Genomic DNA, 21,506 nt, shown 5'->3' with positions numbered 1-21,506 from the left:
TGGACACTGACTCAGGCACAGTATATACGTGTGTGTGTGTGTGTCTTCCAGAGTATGTGATGAACAACAGTGATTTAACCATTAAGCTGAGCTATACTGCCTCCTCAGCAGCTTGCCCTGAAAGCTCAACTCAGGTATTTCCAGTTGATCCCATTTCGTATGCAAACAAAGAAGAGTACCCTACAATACCACTGTAGAAATGAACACAGAGTAGGACTATTAAAAAACATACAGAGAGCAAAAGATCATAACCATCATTGACATATCACACTTAACTACCTTATTATTTATTTGAACTTATTCATATATGTAGTTTTATGCAGGAGCTTTACATAATTGCTATGAACCAAAAGCCCTGCTTTCAGACTGCTCTCTCAGTTTCAGAGCATTTTTTCCACTCTTGGCTATGTGTGATGTCAGTGAGAGGCAATGCCTTATATGGCTGCCTAAAATAAACACTTCAAAAATAAACCTTACAAGGTAAGGCTGCGAATCATGCAATATGGAGATGAGCACAATGTCCCCTTCAAAATTAATCCCATTTGAGTTTCCAACTTGGAAAAAGATGTAACTTTAGATCCTGGAGGTGTGATTTCATTCAAGCCACTGAAAGACTGTAAAATAAAGCAAACCCTGCAAATCATTCATTTACAGTAATAAAGAGAAGTCCTTCCTTAGTCTAAGAAATTTACAGGATTTTGCAACTTGCTCAACTGATAGGTTAAAAGACCTCCACATAACCTAAAATGGTTATAAAATTGAGATATAACCAATATAACCCTGGTGGGTGATTATAATTTGCACAATAACAATAGCTCATCACAAAAAAAATGTTACAGAGTATTACTTATCCAAGAAACCTGATTTCCGAACATCAAAAGTGCTTCCTGCAATTTGAGGCTTTTCCCGTCAGCTCTCAGTCATCCTGTCTCCCCACACACAGGCAGTCCACTTTTTATTGTTGGACCTTCTCCAACCGCAGACTCTAGTGTAAGGAAGTGGACCACAGAGATGGTATCTCGCCGCATTTCTATGGTCAGCACATAAAAGCACGGAGAGTGTGTGAAAATGAACATTTGATATTTACCCAGTGACTTTCCTGTCTGGAGCTGCTGACAGGCCCTGTGCCAACACATACACACACACACGCACACTATTACCCATCGTAAGTTACTCCGGCCTGTGTACACTGAGCTGCATTGAATAAAATATGGACAATTATTCTCAGAGCACAACCAGTGAAACTAACTTTTACAGATCAATAGTTTCAAATTTCAGCTCCATTTATTCTACACACTCCTCTCTACATGTTTATTTGTTTTATGTTCTGCATGTATGCATGTGTGCATAATGTGGGTGTGATGTGACTCATGAAACATTCACCTGTTTCTCTCCTACATAATGCAGTACTGCATTGTGTGTGTCACTCTTGACAGCTGTTGGCTCTCTCTCATGTCCTGGATAAACACTTTATGGCACATGTTGTGTCCTTTTATTGTTTATGACATCATCCAAAAGTAGCTGTGCTGCTTAAAATGTGGAGAAATAATGAACTGGTGAATGAATGAATGCGGTGTGTTTTTTACCACACTTACAAGGGAGGATTAAAGCTACTGGGGGGACAAAAAACAATTTGGTTCAGGCTTTTTTTTTTTTTTCATAACTCTGAGAAAAGTCGTAGCTCACCGTGGTCGTAGCTTACCGAGAAAAAATAATTCTGCGGCACAATTCTGAATTTAATGTCAGAATTCTGAGAAAAAAAAACAAATTCTCAAAAAATCCTCGAGCATAATCTCCCCTTTAAAAACATGAACCCTCTCGATCGATCGATCGATAGATAACCATTTCCATGAAAGGGTGAACATAGTCTGCATCAATACTTAGGTAGGCGGTACGTGTCAAAGTAAAGGACCAAAGGTTCCCTTGCAGACCATTGCCCAAGGCATCACACTGCCTCTGCTGACTAGCCTTCTTCCCATAGTGCATCCTGGTACCAAGTGTTCCCCAGGTAAATTATGTTACGATGAACGTCATTCATCAGACCAGGTCACCTTCCATTGATCCGTGGTCCAGTTTTGATACTGACAAGCCCATTGTTGGTGCTTTTAGTGGTAGACACGAGTCAGCATGGGCACCCTGATCAATGTACATACATATATGTGTGTGTGTGTGTGTGTGTGTGTGTGTGTGTGTGTGTGTGTGTGTGAAGCGCAGCCAGTATTTTGTAATAAATGGGTAATGAATCTCTTTTTTTTTTTGCTTTTTAATTTTGTTTTCTTTCTAGATCCTTACAACCTTGACTAAATTAACAGGAAGACCAACTCCAGTGTGTTGCGTGTTCCCTAGTGTCCATGTACTGAGCTGAAGTCATACAGTAATTTAAAAGGAGTTTTGCTCTGAATAATGATGAGGAAAAATGCAGAACAGGACATATTTTGCAGAAAAGATTGCTCAACAACTGGGTGTTTCACTTGACTTGCGCTAACGTCACACAATCTTCAGCAACACATTTCTTTTCCTAAATTTAAGAACAGAAATGGGGAAGATATGGTATGTTCTTTCAGTTTGAAACTGCCCTTGTCCAGTTTTTTCAGAATTTTTTAAAACTTTTTTTTGGTTTTGTGTTTTTTTAATCTAAGGAAAAGGTCAAAAAACCTGATGCATGATGGGGAGTCACACCAAAGTAATTTCGATATAGAGCCATTTCTTTGTCGCAGGACAGAAAATATATTCAGACTTTTATTTCATATATTTGAGGTTGATTCAATATATTCCAGGTTTATTCAATATATTCGGGCTTTTCCCGAACCTTATCCTATGGTCTGTTTTCCAGAATTCTGTGAGTGTGCTAGAAAAGCTAAGATGATGTCAGAACTGTAAAAACAAATATGCAAACAAACAAAACAAAACCCCACCACAACTTCTTTATTCCTGACAATGTTTCTGTTCTCTGTTTCAGTTCTTATGCTACCCTTTTGTTTTTAGTGGCCCCAATCCTCCTGCACACATACAAGCCTCAGCAGTATCGTTCTTTTCCCAAATATGAGAACAGAAATAGAGAACAGAAACGCTCTCAAAAAGAAACAAGAGCTTTTCTGCGCAGATTCTTGTCCTGCAACACTTGTGATGATGACAAAATTGGTCAATATAGTTTTTATTTCAGCAAATCATACATAGACTGTAAAAAAATGCATCTGTATCATAACCTTTAAACACTATCAGAGCTGTGATGACAGTGTGTGATTGGTTGAGAGTGTCTACAGTGTCTGAGGTCATCAAAATGATTTGCACGTTGTTACACTCATGAAACGGCACACTTTAAGACCGAAATGCTTTCCAGGTTCATAAAGTGAATTGAAATTCCATGTTAGAGCGAATGAGGAGAGCAAAAAACAAAAGTTAGAGATGGAGAAAAAAAAAACAGTTACATGGCACTTTTAATGTGTTAACATGGAATTTCAACAGATATTTGATCCAAAATGAAGCCAAATGGCAGACTAATCAATAAAAATTAACATAGGAGCTTAGGTGATCCCGGGTCTGCATAGACAGTCACGTGACTTATCGACAATACACATCTGGGATCAGATTCAGTTTTCAACCCTGACACACAATAAGTAGTTTAGAGCAGATCAGATACAAATTAAGCTTTTGAAACAAAGTAAAAGCAAACACTGTAAGATGAACATTGTCTTCTCATATAAAGCTGTCTAAACCAAAGCTTCCTCTAGCCAGTGTATAATATATAAAACATTTTCAAAACCAGCAGAATCTAAGTGTTTTTACGCCTTAACTGCTAAGCATCTCTGTGCTTATCTACATTCTAGCTATCCTATGTAACAAATCAGAAAATCTGAAGTATGGCCTAAGTAACACCATCATAAGAGAGACCCAAAACACATGCCAGACCAAAGTCCAAGTAGTATACAGGCTTAACAGTGAAGCCGCTCTTATGCAGTGTAACGGTGCGTTTAAGTCAGTCCAGAAAGCATGCTTCCCCGACTTCGACCACCACTACAAGGCACACCTTTCCCCTTTAACCTTCGCCCAACATATCATGTCATCAGACCTGCATGGATCTACGTTGTTACTGCTGTGCAGGAGACTTGTTCTGTTACTCTGTGTGCTAACACGTTAAGTCAGAGACTCGTATCTGAAAATGCAAAAACATCAACTGCACGCTATCTTTTAAAGAATTTTTCAGCAGTTTTCTTTGTGCTCATCAACCCATTAAAGGTCAATAAACATGTTTTAATTACATGGATTTGTGGCTGAACCACTTTACAACTTTTTTTGAATTCCTCAAAGGTTTGGCCTCGGGTTCAATAAAAACAACATCACGCAGTATTGGACATGCTAAGACAAATCTGCTTCATCTTCTGTATTCATCCTAAAGTGGATCAGAAACCAGATAACAGTAATACCCCACCAACACCACCACCGGCCACATAGTAATTTGTCTTTCCTTGTTGCTGAGCATTTGATTTGTGTCTCATTGAAAACAGCTAGCACGTCGCTTCTGATTGTTATCCAACTGGCATTTTTTGTTGGTTTTATTTTTTGCCTTAATTCTCCTAATGAAGCATGTCTAACTCTTATCTTGTTTTTCCACACAGTTACAGTCACAGTTACAAATCAAGATCAAAAGAAACCTAAAGAGTGCAATATTCTCTTATCTACATCATCAACATCCCACCTATACAACAGGAACATTTGATAAGGATTAAAGAGGTGGGTGCAGGGGAGAAGATGGAGGAATGAAGAAGGGGGGGGGGGGGGGGGGGGAATCTCTTTAACATTGTGCCTTTGGCATCAACACACTCGGGCATCGGAGTGGTGCACAAAGACAGGACACAGACTGGAGGACACGGACTGTCCAATGAAGGGAAAGGTCTTTGCACATGTGACCAAATCCAACGCAGTGGATTGGTTATCGATTAGTCCTTATAATATTCTCTGGTTGGCTGACACACAAGTGAACAAGTGCCATGAACCACTCATATTTTATACTTAAACAGGAACAGAAATCATAAACTTTTTTCCAGGAATACTGATTTTTTTTCTAACTTATGAACAAACAATACACAGAGAATAGTCCATAGGCTGTTATTACGATTAAGTATCTGCCCGGGGAGTCACCTAGAAACGTGCAGTTTGACCAAACAAACAGTTTTCTCTTTTTTTTTTCTTTTTTTTCTTGTTTTTTAAATTTATGACAGGTATTCGTCGTCGTCATCATCATCCTCATCTTCAATGTCCTCATCATCCATACCGGTCTGGTCATTGAGGACAAACGAGTCTTCATCGTCATCAGTGAACAGCGAGTCTCCACTGCCAAGGTCTCCGGAAGATTCCAAAATCACACCTGGAAACAGGAAGGAAACCCAGTTTTGTATCTAATAAAGTCTGATACTTTTATAGGAAAAATGTAATCTATACAGTCATGAAAATGAAAGCTTTCCTAGGACTCTACGCACCCCTGAGAAAAACAAAGTACATCCAGTGATTCAGCAGCTTGTAGAACTACCTTTAGCAACAGTAACTTAAAGTAAATGCTTTCTGTATGACTTTGTCTCTCACATCTTTGTGGAAGAATTTTATACCACTATTCTTTGCAATGCTGCATCAGTTCTTAAGCATTTTTTGAGTGAACATCTGCCTATGTTTACTTCCAAGAAACTACGCCTCTTTAAGATCCTCTTTTTATACCCAATTGTGTGACTGACATGTTCACAATTAATCTGATTAGCTGCAGACAGAGCTGCCCTGTGCTCGAGTTGTCTGGCTTCAAAAAGCTATTACTGTGAGAGCAAAAACACTCATTAACCAATGTGTGACCTCACTATGGCTACTTCTGTCTGTTATTTACAGTCACATAGTGAATGTATTCCACTGACTCTGATAGAAATTTGGTTCAGTGGACTATCTTTGCCTGCACCATAATATTATGGACCAGAACCTCTCTCCCTGTGTGATGCAGCCACACATTTGGAGTCAAAGCCAAAGATATCACCATGACTGCCCAAAACAGATTTCATTTGGCCTTACACTTAAAGCAATAGTGTGGAGATAAGCTTAGGTGAGAAAAATCGAGCTTCGGGACAAACAGCATGAGGATTTTGTTGCCTTTGAAAGAGCTGCACTCGCTAGGTTTCCCCTCTTTTCAGTTGCTGTGCTAAGCTAAACTACCTAGCTGGTGGATGTAGCTAAATACTATGGCAGTGGCAACGATCTTCTTATCCAGCCTCCAGCAAATTGATGAACAGAAACAGATGACAGGCTTCATGAGCTTACATTGATATCTGTGATTTATTTCCTCTCCCTTAATTTTTCCCATCATGCTGTGTGTCTCTCATTTTCTTAAACACACACACTTGACACGCTTGGATGTCTTGCCTACCGCAGTCTGCAGGGCCATGAGTGCGTGAGCCAGCCACCTCGTTGCCATAGCGATCCACACACCAGCACTGGCCGCTGCTGCTGTGACACTGGTGGGTCCGATAGTAACCTTCCTCATCACAAGATGGCAAATACTGACCTACAGGAGCGAGCCAAAACACACACCATGAGTTCAGGCCGCACAGCGTTTGTGCGCGTATTTGTGATTCTGCGTGCGTCTCACCGAGTAACTTCTTGCCTGCTTGCTTTTTGTTGATAATGGACAGCTCTGCTTTGCATGGGGAATCTGAAAGAGACCGACAAGGGACACACTGTTGACAGACTGCAGAAGTCTGCTTTTCTGGGAATGCGTAAATCTTCCTTCCTTTGTCTGCTTTTGTGCTTTCATATCGATGCTTGTTTGTGTACCTCCTGTGACTCGTGGGTAAATAGTCTCCCTTTATTACCCCAAAACAAGTTTTCATCCCTGGTTTCATACAAATGTGTTTTTCATGCATTTTTTTTGTATGACACTGTTTTGCATTTTATTGTGCTGTACAGACTACAATAATATCCAGTGCTGAGAAAAAAAGGCTGCTGCGACTGAATACAAGGTCTCTCTTATTATTATATCTGTAGAAGTTTGAGACTGAAAACTTAGATCTTGTTTTCAAACCTTTGCACAATTTCAGTTGATTATGGCTTGCTAAAGTGACAGAAGAGACTGAATAGCAAAGTAAAACTGCTACATTAAAGCGATAAAGACGCAGCAGGACAGACATCACAAATCAGTCCATCAGGCAGGTTCATAAGCAAACGGCTAGGTTAAATAATATAAACCACTTTATTTAGGTGGTAAAATTTAAAATGCATTTCAAAGGTTGCTAATAATTTGTCTCTGTAAAGAAAAAGTGAGCATGAACACCAAATTGAATCTTTACCATGTTTGCAATAGCGGACAGCTGAGGTCATCATTTTACTAATTTAATGTAAATGTCTTTTCCAAATAAAGCTCGGCAAACTAATATGACTGGGTCCTTGTGTTTCTTCCACTAAGATCTCAGCACATTATTCAGTGCAAACAGTGTTACAGTAAAGAAAACAGGTGTGTCCTTACCTGTGTACCTCTGGAAGCCTGTGCACCACTCAGAGCTGGTTATAAATTTGTCTGCGTTTATATCGCAAGATTTGAAGAAAGCATCTGAGCAGGGCTCATTCCTGTCCAGATAGAGGCTCCTGATCTCTGATTGGTCCAGCTGTAGGTCAAAGTTAGTGTCCAGCCGGGAGAACATCCAACCCAGGGGGTCCTTACAAATAGCTGATGTCCCAACTTCAAACTCTGTGGGTGGGGGGAGATCAAAAAGAGTGGGTGGCTATATTAAGAGTTTTTGTTTATGACTGAGTGTGTCACTAAAGCCAGCCTACTCACTGTTCTTCTCTGGCTTCTGGATCTTGACCCTCTTGTGGTTGCCATTCTCATGCAGCACTCTGAACCAGTCTCTCAGGCGGCTCACCACCTCCTTCAGCTCCGACTCGCTGCACACTGCAGAATAGTGACACTAAAGATTAATGACAGGAAAGTGACACTTTAATGTCCTCCTGCCTCCTCATGGACACCAGGAGTTAAGAGTCAGCTATGGCACAGAAACTCTAAGCTATCGCAACGACCCTTCACCAGGGCAGGAGTTTTATAATAAAGATGGGGCTGAACACCGTGGCAAACCCCACCCAGGCTTGCAGCGTGTGCATTCAAGTGTGCAAAACTGTGTACCTTTCTTCTCTGCGGAGCTCTGTTCAAGCTGAGAGGGACAAGGACACATGCCAGGGCACTTCACAGTAATCTTCTTTCCCGTGATGCATGCTTGGTAGTCTAACTTACACTGATTGAGAGCGACAGAGACAGAAGGGACGAGGCAGAAGAGGAAGCAGAATCAGGATGCATGTCTCATCAGGGGGAAATGAAAAAAGTGCGACTTATGGGTGAGAGGTGATTAGATTATGTGTTTGTGTGTGCAGGCACCTTGGTGGAGTAGGTGTGGCCATCACTTCCACATACGGGCGAGGGGTGAACCACGGGGCACGGTGTGCACTTTGACCCTGGACTCTGGTACAGATTGGCATCTTTAAAGCTGGAGAGAAGATTGAAAAGACTTGTTGTTTTTCACAATCACTGAATATCTGAGTGTTAAAACATGTCAAATGAAGTCCCATTTAACAATGATGCCTTCATCACAGTGCCTCGTCGGGCCCACCCTCCCAGTTTCCTTTAAATCTAAATCTTTTCTAAGCATTTTGGATCTGTGCTGGATTGTCTTGTTCAAAAAAATGAGACGAGGATTTAGGATTTGTGTGTGATTATTTTCTGATTTGCTTGCACACTGTAGTGGGAATTGTGTTGTTGCTAAGAATGGGAAATGGGGTCAGTATGATGTTACTGTCCTCTGCCCAGTCTGCAGTGTCCTAGACAGAAAAACACACACACGTACAAAGCCCATTCATATCACTTGGCAGGACTTTGGGTCCATTGTAAGAAAGCACCAGTGCTGCGGGTAATTGGACCAAACTGTAATGTCACACAACAGTCGCAAGAGAGACTGGAAAACCAGTAAACCAGCTGGAAGAGAAGGAGAACAGCAGCCCCTCTGGTGCTGCTACTTATTATGCCCCATACATTAAAAGAACAAAAAAAAAAAAGCAAAACACAAAACTCTGCTTTTATTTTTTTCCAAAATTCTCTCTCATTCATGTTCCACTTCATAACAGAAACATCTGAAAAGAAAAATAAGGGGCAGCTGGACACACAGGCTTGTTAAAATATCAAGCGTGTGTGTGTGTGTGCACTCTTACCTAACTCGCCTCTGGCTGACACAAGTGGCAGTCTTAAAATCCTCAGCCACACACACCTTGTGGCGACTGCATTTGATTTTCAGACAAGGGTCTTTGGCTGGATCAAGGCCTAAAAATACAGAAGAGACATACACAAACATGCTTTTTAACATGTGTATGCAACATTTATAGCCTCTCTATTTACAGTTTCCAATAATTCGTAATACTACGAGCAACGGTTAGCTTTTCCTTTTTGTTGTTTCAAAATCTAGATCAATGGTTCATAGTTAAACGAAGTGCTTCTTTTCACTTTCACATCTCAGTGACGTGAAAAGTTGTTTAAAGCTGAAGTGCATTTGCGTGTGTTTATTTGAGTCGGTATTTATTCACAGAGTACACTGGCCACGTGTCTCCCACACTAAACTCAGAGCCATAATGCCGTTAAGTATCCTTGCAGCTAAAAACAGATGGAAATGGTTTTAGAAGCTACTTCTGATCTTACATCAGCATCCGTTGAGTGTCATTTATATGTGTGCTCTTGTGGAGATCCTCAAACTGATTTACTGTCAGATCACACAGGCAGAGAGGCATATGGCACTAAAGGTGGGGGCTGATTTTGGATCTGAATCTGAAGCAGACGGTATGATCCCTGCCAGTAAAGACAAGCTAGCTGCTTCTGACCCTGTGTCAGCTTTCAGCGAGTCACCTATGAGCAAAACCTAAGGCCCTTAGCTGTTCCCAGAACAGTCTGTGAATGACCTTTGCGCTAAAGAACCTTACTGTAATCCCTGAGCAGCTTTGGAAGATTATCCTGCCTCCACCCACCAACACACTATCTAATGCTATTGTTTGCCTGACATGTCTGTGTGTGTGGATGCGTTTGAGGATACAGCGATAAGTGAGAGTTCATGTCCTGACGTGCCTCGATGTGTGTAAGAGCTTAGCACTGTCAGTAATACAATGGGACATTAGAAGATAAAAGAACAGGAAATCATCCTGTTTTTTTCAGCTGGGTGCTGAGGTTAAAATAATTGGGGATGGCTTACAAGTAAAACCTTCAAAATCTCGTTTTATAAGAAAGAGCCACCATGATGATATTTATACACTGGATATGAGCATGGCTTGTATCAACCTGCACAACAAGCTGGTGGATGCCAAACAGAGTGACAACTTCTATAAGAACAGGAAACTGTTGAAAGTGTATTAATCTTTTTTTTCCTGCTTTGACCAGTTCATATTACACTACGTCTGCAGATCGATGCATACATCAAGGGTCCGACTTACTAATGCACTTTAAAAAGAAGGTGCAGTGACACGATCGTGTGTGTTAGACGTGCGAACTTTTTGCGACTGTCTGTGTTGCATATGTATTTCTAGAAGTTCTTTTCTCAAGGTGCAAAAATATAGGAAGATATTTTAAATCAAGTACAAAACCTGATTTACTAACTTTTGTGACACACAATTTACTTCTAATTGCATCAACATTTAATGTGGAATGTTTTTATTCTTATGTTATTTTTTGCACTTCATATCGAAGTGAACTGAATGTGCCTGTGTTTAGGAAACAGCACAACTTTTGTATTTGGGATTGCACTCACGTGTTATTTTGATCACATTTAGCAAATCTGACCATATGTCTGCAGACTGACGAAGATGCTAAATGTTCATCAAATGAGTCTCTACAAGCTTAACCTGCCTGACATTACCTCCTATATTTCCTAATCACAAAGAACACATGGGCCAAGTTGTAAATATATAGCTATGACTATTCCGTGCTCTTATTTTGATTATTTTAGGACTAACACAGCCACTTCAGTTCTGACTCTTTCTCAATCACACCCACCTTGATCAAAGGGCTTGGATGGAGTCCATGTTCCAGGCTCCTGAAACATATCATGAAAATACTGCTCAGATCACATATTAAGCAAATATTTCACTACACATGATCACCGTACACAGACTACAGATTAAAGAGTCATACAAACCTCAACTTCCTTTATGAGAAAGCATTACGGAAACAGAGAGGCAGGAATTAATTCTGATTAGGTTTAGCACTTGGAGACACACACACACAAGCATACAGTGTCATCCGGTATCATTGAGCATGCTTTGATTTTGTCACGATAATATCGATGTTATGAAAGTAGCTCTCCGTGGATAAAAGATGTCCTTGTCTCACTGTGTGTCAGTGCATGTGCTTTATACTTCTTCATATCACTGAAAAGAGAAATTTGTTTCATGCAACACATGCTTCTACACGACAGTGCAATAGTGGTGCAGCTGGTGAAGCTTTGCACCATTTAAGTTGTGTAAAATTGCTGTTAGTAACTGGATATGATTGAAATAAAAAGGATGATTAACAAATAAGCTAAATTGTGGTATCATAAGAGCACCTCTATAAAAATTTGCAAACTAAGAGATCTTTTTTATGTTCTCTGCATAAGGAGAAGCCTTACAGAGATAAAAATATATAACCCGAAAATATAAGTTTTTTGTGATTCATTTTTATATTTAACATCCTACAAAATGCTCTGCTCTATTAAAATCTTCCTCGGTGTAGTTCAATGAGTCGGTTCATTGCCTGTGAAAATGTTCCCACAGTCTAAAAAAGGAATTCGCAGAGGTGAGCAATTTGCCAGCTTTTAATAGAAGGCCAAGATGGAGACACACCCAGCGGGCGCTGGCTTATGATGCAAGTGTAAAAGGAGCTTAAGAACTTGTGAGCTCTGTGTTGTTTTGCTGAGGTCAAAGATCTCACTGTCTGGTCTCTCCCTCTGTCTCTGGGCATCCATTCAAACCCAACACCGCACCGCGGTCTCTCGGATTCTGTCACAATGGTAACCCGTTGTTGTCGTCTCACCTGCCTGCTTTCTGTTGTGTTTATCGTCCACGTTCAGTCACACTCACACACATTACTGGAGATTACATCCGTTACAAGGAATAAACCAAAAATCCAAAAGATTAATGTTTTTTCTCATATGTGTGTACTAGCACTGAACCTTTTAGTCATACATGATGTTTGCATACAGTAATCAAAAAACACAACTCATTTATAAAACTGTCATATTTAGAGTTTCCAGTGCAATCATTACAAACTACAAACTTTCCAGAAAGAACAAAAGCAACAAATGAAACTAAATTTACTGTTAGCAGTTAGAGCTAATTTCAGAGTTTTAATGACAAAATACAATTATGACAAGGGATTTGTGTTTTAAACATAATGGCAATGCAGCTGAAAACACAGAGACAATTTCAAATCCAATTATTCACCCAAGTCCTTTTTTCGAATGACTCTAAAGTCTAAAAAGCAACCACTGACCTCCATGCCACAGATCAGAAAGATAGTTTAAAGATCTTATAAGAACGACTCATTTCAGCACAACTACAATGCACAAAGACCAAAAACTCTCCTTGTGAATTTAGTGATAAATTGTAGTTGGAAATTCATAAATCATGCACTGATGGTTCAGTTCTGTGGAGTTCCTTAGGCTCTTCTTCTTCTCTAAATATGGGATGAGGAATGATTAGGAAGTCGTTCATGTTCTATTTATGACTGGAGTCATTTAAAGCAGAACCACAACACAAGAATGACAAAACCACCTGTGAATACATCAGAAACTGTCCCAGGACCTATGAGAGCGCCTCATACATCAATGGGCTCAACTTGACTTCCAAAGTAGGAAAAACCTCTGCCCCCCAAAACCCCCCATAATGTCAAATTTTTAACTTGGAAAACAGAAGTTGCTTCTGGAAAAAACCCTGACCCTGTGCTGTTGTGGCCACAGCTGGACAAACAGAAAAAACCCATCCCACAGATTTCAAAAGCTGAAGTCTAAAAGCACAAAGTGAAAAACTCCCACAGTACTGATGGAGATGCCTTCCTTAATGATGACCTTCCTCTGCGTACTCAAATGCAAAACAGTGAAGCCGTGCTTGCTTTGTGCAGTACTCTTCAGCATGTGACTGTGATTGGAGGCCACTTTTCTGAAATGGGTTTGCTAAGTGTCTCTCTAGAAGAAGTTACAGCATGACGTTTGCAGTATTAGACATTATGAATGTGAACTAGCTCGCGCATCAGTCTGCTGCACATTAATACATGAATGAAAACGAAAATAACAAGCCATGTGTCTTTACTTCTATTACTCATAATTTCACTTAGAATACATAAATAAGTTTAGGTATGAGTATATGGCTTCAAAGAAACATTTTTTTTAGTGGCCTCTGATTTCTATGGACACAGTTTCCTCTCGTTCTCCCTCGTACAGAGCAGATTAATTGTGCTGCTGTGATATATTTTGGCCATACATCACTTTGTACATGGAGAAATGCGATGTGGTGCAGTGGTTTGGACGGGCGAGAGATGAATTGTGAAAAAGCAATGACAGCGGAAGGCCAGAGTAACTACAGTTATGAAGCAGTTATTGCTTGGGCCACAGTGAGAAACTACACAACAGCAAAGACAAATGTGCTCCACCAAACACACGTTAAAAACTTAAATGAAGATGAAAGGAAGTTTAAAAAGAAGAAGAAGAAGAAGAAGAAGAAGAAGAAGAAGAAGAAGAAGACAGCCAAGTTGAGCTTTACAGCTCTGGCATGGCAGGACGTTTGGGAATATGAGTGTACTTTTACAAATATGAAGTACTGCAGTGTGCTATTCCAAATTATCTACTTTGGATGTGCTTGACAAGTTTGCACTGTTTTTCTAACATCTTACTCCAGTTCACTTGTATAGATTCACTTAAGATTATCTTAAGTTTTGTTTAAGATTTTTAGCAATCATAGCACACAGTACTGCAGACGGCTTGTATCTGTTGTTACAAACCTGGGTTTTAAGATGGACAGTGATTTTAAATTAGATAGTCAAATTAGGGGTACTGTCAAGTCCAGTTTTTATCATCTAAGGCGCTTGGCAAAGATAAGACCTATTTTATCCAGGCCGCATCTTGAAACGGTAATCCATGCTTTTATTTCATGTCGTTTAAATTACTGTAATGCACTATATTGTGGAGTTAGTCAGCATCTTCTCTCTCGTCTGCAGCTGGTCCAAAATTCTGCTGCACGACTTTTAACCAGAACTCGTAAAAGAGAGCACATAACTCCCGTCCTGGCTTCACTCCATTGGCTGCCTGTATATCTTAGAGTTCATTTTAAAATTCTCATGTTTGTGTTTAAATGTTTAAATGGTCTTGCCCCAACTTACCTCTCTGAGCTTCTGCATCCTTACTCACCCCCCAGGTCTCTCAAGTCAGCTGACAAGCTGCTCCTGGAGGTACCCAGGTCCAAGAGAAAGCTCAGAGGGGACAGGGCCTTCTCTATTGCTGCTCCTAATCTGTGGAACAATCTTTCCCAGCACATTATATCATATATGTCATTATATTATGCTGCTATTCATACTGTCATTATATTAATGCTGCTATCCTGTATATATTGTACATACTATTGTTTGAGTACTTACGATTGTTTTTTTTGTACTTTTTATATTTTACATTTATATTTATTATTGAAACTTGCACCAAGGGAGTGGCACTCCAATTTCGTTGTACTCTGTACAATGACAATAAAGGCTATTCTATTCTATTCTATTCTATTCTATTCTATTAGAGAGGCCCCTTCACTGTCCACTTTTAAAACACGTCTTAAAACTCATTTTTACCCTTTGGCTTATGACACAGTCTGACCCTGATTTTATTGTTTTAATCTAATGTGCTGATTTTATTGTTTTAAATGTGTGTGTTTTTTTTTATATATATATGTTTTACTTATCTTATATTATTATTACTATTTTTCTCATTTTTTTAACATGCTCAATGTATCATGTTTGGCATGTCAAGTGTACAGCACTTTGTGTTCAGCTGGTGGCTGATCTGAAAGCGCTATATAAATAAATTGCTTGCTTGCTTGCTTGTATTTGGACCAATGAAAGAACTGCTCACAGCGACAGAGTTGCTGACCTGCAGTATATGACTAAATGTTGTATCTTGACTTAAACCAATTATACTAAATGTATGAAGGCAAAGCAAATGCTTCTATTTTACTTTTTTTGTAGTCTATAAGTGACAATGATGTAGAATTATTTACACTGTTGAACTGAAGCTGTTTACCCCAACATCCCCATTATGAAAAAACACGACTTCAACTGTCAAGAGTGTCTCCCTGTGTCTCGCTTCCTTGCCTGCTGTGTGGAGGAATAGGGTCAACTCTTGCTCTTTCTTAGCTCTAATTAATTTCTCCATCTTGTCCTTTATTGTTAATCCTTCTGACCTTCACTACAGACTCTTTGGTACTCTTCACATCGTGTGTCTCTAGCTTCAAATAATAATAAAAAACGCTGTGGTAAAGGTGAGCATCTGCTTCTCTTGCTTAGAGTTACACACACAATCTGAGGTCTTCCTTAGCATTAGGAAAACACACAGAGCAGAGATGAAGCCATATAGTGAGGTATTTGTTTCTGTTCAGGATGTGCCCCTTCCAGCAGTGCAAACTGTGGAGACTGAATAATGAGAACATTGCATTATAGGGCCAGGCCCTCTGGACCAGTCAAGACAACAAAAGTGCTTGCGGTCTGATTCCTTAATGGAATCAACAGACGCACGCACACAAGCACGGACTCACACACACGCACACATGAGCGCACGTCCATGTACAGACAGCTCTGCAAACAAACATACTTATCACCACAGCCCTGACTGCAGTGTCAGAATCTGTCAGCACTACAAAACATCAAATAACTGGAAGAATGCACTTCAGTGCACATGCAACCCGCCACCCACTTTCCTAAAAAACACAGAAAACCTAAAATTCAACAATAGACCTAAAGGTCTCCTGAGTGTGCTCGAAAATGGCAACTTTTCAATTTATCTCTCCATTTGTTTCCACCTCTATTCTTTGCTCTCCCTCATGGTTCTAACAGCCTTTTTTTCCTCATGTGCACCAAATCATGCAAACACAACAGTGTGTGGCTAATACCCTAATTTGCTGCTGTGGGTATCGATTTGATGCGGTTTTATCCGGATGCCTGTAGAAACATTTCCTAGTGACTATCTTGCTTCCGACAACCGCTTTTCTCACCTTTACTTCACATTTTCCCAGATCTGATTTCGGTGCTTCTAATTGCATCCTAATGACCTCCTTTCCTGTCCTTGTTACCTTCCTTCTGATGTCTAACAGGAGAAATATGTACATTTTTTTCACTGTGCCAGCTCTGCTCGTCTTGCTCAAGCTTGTCGCATGCATGCACTCGCAAACACATACAAATCTACACTGAGGTGCTTTGAAGCGGAAAACGCCTGAAGCTCTGTACCTTTCCTACACACAAACAGTGTAGGACTCTCTCTCTCTCACACACACACACACACACACACACACACACACACACACACACACACACACACACACACACACACACACACACACACACACACACACACACACACACACACACACAGAGAAAACACAGAGACAGGAGCGACTACAAAAAGGTATAATCTGCTCTTATGAGAGTGGCCTACACAGGATGTTATTTTCCTCCTATAATATACCGCACAATAAATTGGCGTGAATGTCATCACGCATCACTCATCGTGTTTTTCCTCCAATTGTTAACAGTCTCTTCGCTCTGTGCCAGTGCTGCAAGCAGGCCAAGGTCCAGCAAGAGAAGCAGAATATCTAAAAACTGAGATGGCACCAGTGCTGAATAAGACAGCCCCAGGCCTCCACAGCCACCCTAACAGGACTTAACAGTTAACCAGTGGCCAAAATCCCATATAGCGCACTTAGCATGAAACCCACTTATGGCTCTTGCTGAAAGATGTAAAAACAATAAAAAAATTTTTAAAAAATACAGGCCTGACATATAAAATGAAAATCACAGGAAAAAAAAGTTGTGCACAGAATCCCAGTGCACTGGTGGAAGAACTGTGTATGTTTCACTATTTAAAAAAAATCCTTTTTAGCTTTTAATTTGTTTTAAACTATTTTCAACTTTGTTCCATTTGTTTTTATTGCTATTAACTTCAGCCACCTCTTATCACCTTTCATTTTTATGGAAATTGGTGCAGAGATTTACTGAAATAGGTAAACTTACAAGTGAAAAGGAAAAATAATTTGTACAATTCTAACGTGCTTGAAAGTCATTGTGTGGTATGACCAGCTTTATTTTTCAAGATGATCCCACACAGATGGATCAACTGCAGGGCCAGATGTATCTCTCATAACTTTTAGATACTGTTCATCTGCTGTAGATTCTTTTTAAGGCTTGCCACGTCTTCATTTGTCTTCCACAGTTTCCTCAAATTTATTTAAGTACACACTGCACACCTGTTGTGACACACCAAGTTGTCGGCTAGTGTCTCTTTGGAATTCACCTTGTTGGTGCAAAAATACAATTTTATATCTGTCAAATTAAGTTATCTTTGGCATTTTTCATAAATTCAACTAAAGAAACAGGAGCAAATTCTCTGTTTTTACGACAGGCTGCTACTAACAAAGTGCTTAAACATACAATTGAAAATTGGTTCTTTGCTAAGTCGTTTGCTTTGTAGATACAACTGGCTCAAACCTCGAGTTAGGTGCTTTTTTGTATAATTGATTGACTCATAGGTCAGTGTTAACAAACAAACTAACAAATAAAATATAAACATTTTACAGTTACAGGGACTAGGTTGAAAATGAGTGAAAAAGCAGCCAATGTCCAATGAAAAACTTTGAAAGACCAGAAAGACTGAAGAACTATTAGTCAAGACCATTAAAAAAACCAAAACCAAGAAAGCCTGGATCCTTGGTAGCACAATGTAAAGAAACGCGGGGTGGCTTTTGCGTAACTGCAGATGCACACAAGGATTTGTAACACTCACAACATTTAAAGTTAGAGAAAATGTTTAAGATAACCTAGCCTGCTATTTGGTCATTTGACAAAGTCTTATGGGAATATTTTTTCATTTGTGGTCCTTTGTGAATCTTTGACAGCTATGGAACAGTTAAAAGACAACTTCATGCATTGCAATCACATGACTTTAATTAAATAGTCTTTGAATCCCTGCAGGGGAAACCCCAACTTTAAAAAAAGCTGATGTAACCACTTCCTGTATAGAAACATTATGTAGGCCATGTCTCCAAAACAAAGTTCATATGTATTCACAAGTTGTGCTCGATGTCTTGTGACAGTCGGTTGCAGCTTTCCTGTGCTGCTTGCTGGCCCCTCGAGCTCTAACCTCTGTACAGCGAGTGCACACAGTATGTGACAGCAGCGTGACGCTGCTGAAGTGATTGTGTTCCTTAATGCATGACTATATCAGTCAAATTGCCATCACCTCTAACTATAGTGCATCATCATTAGCACAGAAACAGAATCGGAAATTAGACTCCAGAAGCACTGCACAGGTGTTAATGATCTACAAACACAGCAAGCCTAACAACACATGTGTTTCATCTAGTTCCAGATAGGTGCACTGAATATGATTTTATTTCTTTTTTTAAAAACTTCGATTTTAATGGACCTATATTTGGATTGTTGGATTTCAACCACAGTGTTGAAATGCATACAAAATATCCGAAAGGAAAGATGAATAGATTGAACATAGCTGCTTTATAAAATGCACAGATACATTACTGCGTGCAACAGTGCAAAAAAGAAAAAAAAACAAACAACAAAACCACACAGACAGACAATTTGGGACACAACCTTAAAACGGGAAATGAAAGGCACACATGTATATACAGAGCATTCAGTACTTTTGCACTCCACCTCTAACTCTAATGCCTGCTGAGCCTCAAGGTTAAATCACACAGATGTGAATGCACACGAAGCTTTCAGCTCACCGACAATCATTCTACATGCTTTCATGTTTCCTTTCCACTCTCATTACTCTGCCGCTTCTTCTCACCTGTCTATCTGTCCATCTATCTATCAATTCTTATGCATTAACACAGTAACAAAGCTCTGCTAACTTTCTTTCTACCGCCTTCTTGTAGCTCAGGATGTCAGATCATCCTAAATAGCACACGGTGCGCAGTTAATCACATTTCCTCTCTTCTTGGTTCTGACACTCTATTTGGATAATCCAAATCCTGTTCAATAGTTGGACCTGAATGTATCACATGGCTCCACCTGAGCTGATGGGATCTCACACAAGTGTGACTGGCAGAGAAAGTGAGACAAATAAGTACAAGTTACATAGAAAGTCGTGTATAAAAAACAGCACTTTCTCTTAGCTTTAAAAAAAAATAAAATAAATACATTTCACTTGCGCTTTTGTTGCTCTGCCTCTCTGTCGGATATCAAACACGTCAAGGACCTTCAGGTAACAATTCCCAGTGCATTTGTTCAGCAGTGTGGTAAAACCACTCAGAGCTGGAGTACATTTTTTCTATCATGTTAAATCTGTTTGTTTTTCAGTCACTGAGGTACAGTACATAAAGACTGTTATGTGCAGACATGCTTATTTTCATATATCCCATCTTGTGAGTGAGAACAAGTTCAAGCCTGCACAAATCAGTCCTGGTGTGGAGCCATTTAATCTGTGCCTAGAGGGAAGACGTGTTTTTTTTTAGCAAATACACACCACCTAAACTCTATTGGACTATTTCCAGTTTTTTATCTGTATAATACAGATGTTATGCCTTTAATTACAAGCTAAAAAATCTTTAAGTATTGCTCAAGGTAAAAAAAAAAAAGTATTTCCATTACTGTAAAGAATGACAGTTGTTTATGGGACATATGCATGCAGCCTGGCAGCAGGACCACATGGTCAGAGGCTACTGGTATGTGCCATGACAATCAGTGGCGGCATTAACTTCACTAAGTGGCCCTAAATACCCACGTCAGGTTAATCGTGGCTGACAGCACCTTCTTGAAGTCAGCTAGTTAAGAAGCTGTTAAAAGAGGAGACCAAAAGGCGCACAACACATCGCGTTATATTCCTTTAATATTCCCACAGGGACCCACGGTGTGTGGGTTTAAAGTGGACTCGCTCTACATTGTTCATCTAGGCCTTGCTGCTGCTGACTCTCTCCTCATACCTGCTTATTATAATTAGGCCCCTTTTTGGGGGGACTCTGTGGTGCCTCACAGACTGCTCTGCGCCTTTGTGATTCGCACAGGCCTCGGCTATCTCTGCTAAGCAGGGACTGCTATCGCGGAAACACACTCACAGGCAAGGATCATCCCAGCATCGCTATTAGTGTATTTACTGTCTCAGCGGAGCGGCTGATGAACGTGTGACAAACGGCACAACGGGCCCCGTGACGCGGCGCTTGGACACAACGACAAAACGAGGAGCGCGTGATCACAAACCAATGAGGGTGGCTAGAGGGAGAGAAAAGAGGGGGGCTGGAGCGGGGCGTAAATGAGATAATGTGGAGTTGGGGTGGTGGGGGCGATAATAATATAAGCCTGAAATGTTACTTACATCTCTGAATTTATCCCATTTCCCCGTGAGCCACTTATCATCCAGAAAATTGCCGCTCTCGGAGCGAGCGGAGACGTGTCCAAAGGCGACGGCGTACACACACAGCAAGGCGACGCTCAGCATCTGCGGACACACAACAGCACACACAGATAGAGAGAGGACATTGGGTCCGGCTGTAGGACACCGCAATCGCGCTGAAACAGAAGCAGTTCAATCTGCGTCGCATCTGCGACGAACGCTGAGCGTCAGCTCGGTAAATATCAACACGGAGCTTTCTGGTGGTTTTTTCCTACCTTGTCGCATCAGCTGCTCTCCAGACTGTATGTGCTCGCTGCCGTTCCTGTCACTAGTAATAGCAGCCTCTCCTCCCTCACCGTCTCTCCGCACCGGCTGTCTGTGCGCAGCAGAAAACGGGAACGCGCTCGGATGCGTGCACGAGCTCTGTGTCTTTTTCTGTTTTTTTGTATCCGCGCGTAGCAGACGCTCCTGATTGTTGGATGTGGTGCTGCTATCAGCTAAAGCGATTTCCAGTGATTACCGCTTACGAAAACTGTAGCGCTGGTCTTCAGTATTTACAGTTTTGTGCAAGAATCTATTGTAATTCGCACTCCAACAATAAATTACTGTCAGTATCTATGATGTACATTTTCTTGTATACTTTTTCAATTAAATACACAAAAGGAGGTAAAAACAAACACATTTAAAAAAAGATCTCTTGGGAAGAGCAGTTCATGTGCAGTTCTGATTTGGACTGTTCCAGCAGTCAAATAAGGCCTACCGCAAACTTCGCTTTGCATGTTTTTAGAGGGTAATGATGGCTTTTAAAAATGTAGATTATAATATTCATATTCAGTTGTTCCCACAAAGAGTTTTAAAAATGAAATCCCAAACATGTCT

The 21,506-nt window shown here is 40.3% G+C and overlaps 1 protein-coding gene across 1 annotated transcript; it reads right to left on the bottom strand.

The window, feature by feature from the left end:
* Positions 1-2,751: 2,751 nt before the first annotated feature.
* spock3 (SPARC (osteonectin), cwcv and kazal like domains proteoglycan 3) lies at positions 2,752-21,040 on the bottom strand. Its single transcript, XM_085409855.1, has 11 exons — positions 20,903-21,040; positions 20,610-20,732; positions 11,048-11,087; positions 9,226-9,334; positions 8,399-8,507; positions 8,150-8,258; positions 7,808-7,921; positions 7,496-7,717; positions 6,623-6,685; positions 6,401-6,538; positions 2,752-5,365 (listed from the first exon to the last, which is right to left on the bottom strand). The coding sequence occupies exons 2-11, from the start codon at positions 20,730-20,732 to the stop codon at positions 5,211-5,213; spliced, it is 1,182 nt and encodes a 393-aa protein (XP_085265981.1). The 5' UTR covers positions 20,903-21,040; the 3' UTR covers positions 2,752-5,210.
* Positions 21,041-21,506: the final 466 nt, after the last annotated feature.

Source organism: Rhamphochromis longiceps, linkage group LG6 (genome assembly GCF_057381845.1).
Source record: "Rhamphochromis longiceps isolate RC_006_pf linkage group LG6, R_longiceps_female_GT1.1, whole genome shotgun sequence".
Taxonomy (NCBI): domain Eukaryota; kingdom Metazoa; phylum Chordata; class Actinopteri; order Cichliformes; family Cichlidae; genus Rhamphochromis; species Rhamphochromis longiceps.
This window is presented reverse-complemented; position numbering and strand designations above follow the sequence as displayed.

Coding starts and splice junctions, on each gene's coding strand:
- spock3 (XM_085409855.1), bottom strand. CDS start 20,732: ATGCTGAGCGTCGCCTTGCTGTGTGTGTACGCCGTCGCCTTTGGACAC. Junction 8,508..9,225: donor GTCAGCCAGAGGCGAGTTAG/GTAAGAGTGCAC, acceptor TCTTCTCTCCAG/CTTTAAAGATGCCAATCTGT. Junction 8,259..8,398: donor GCCACACCTACTCCACCAAG/GTGCCTGCACAC, acceptor GCTCTCAATCAG/TGTAAGTTAGACTACCAAGC.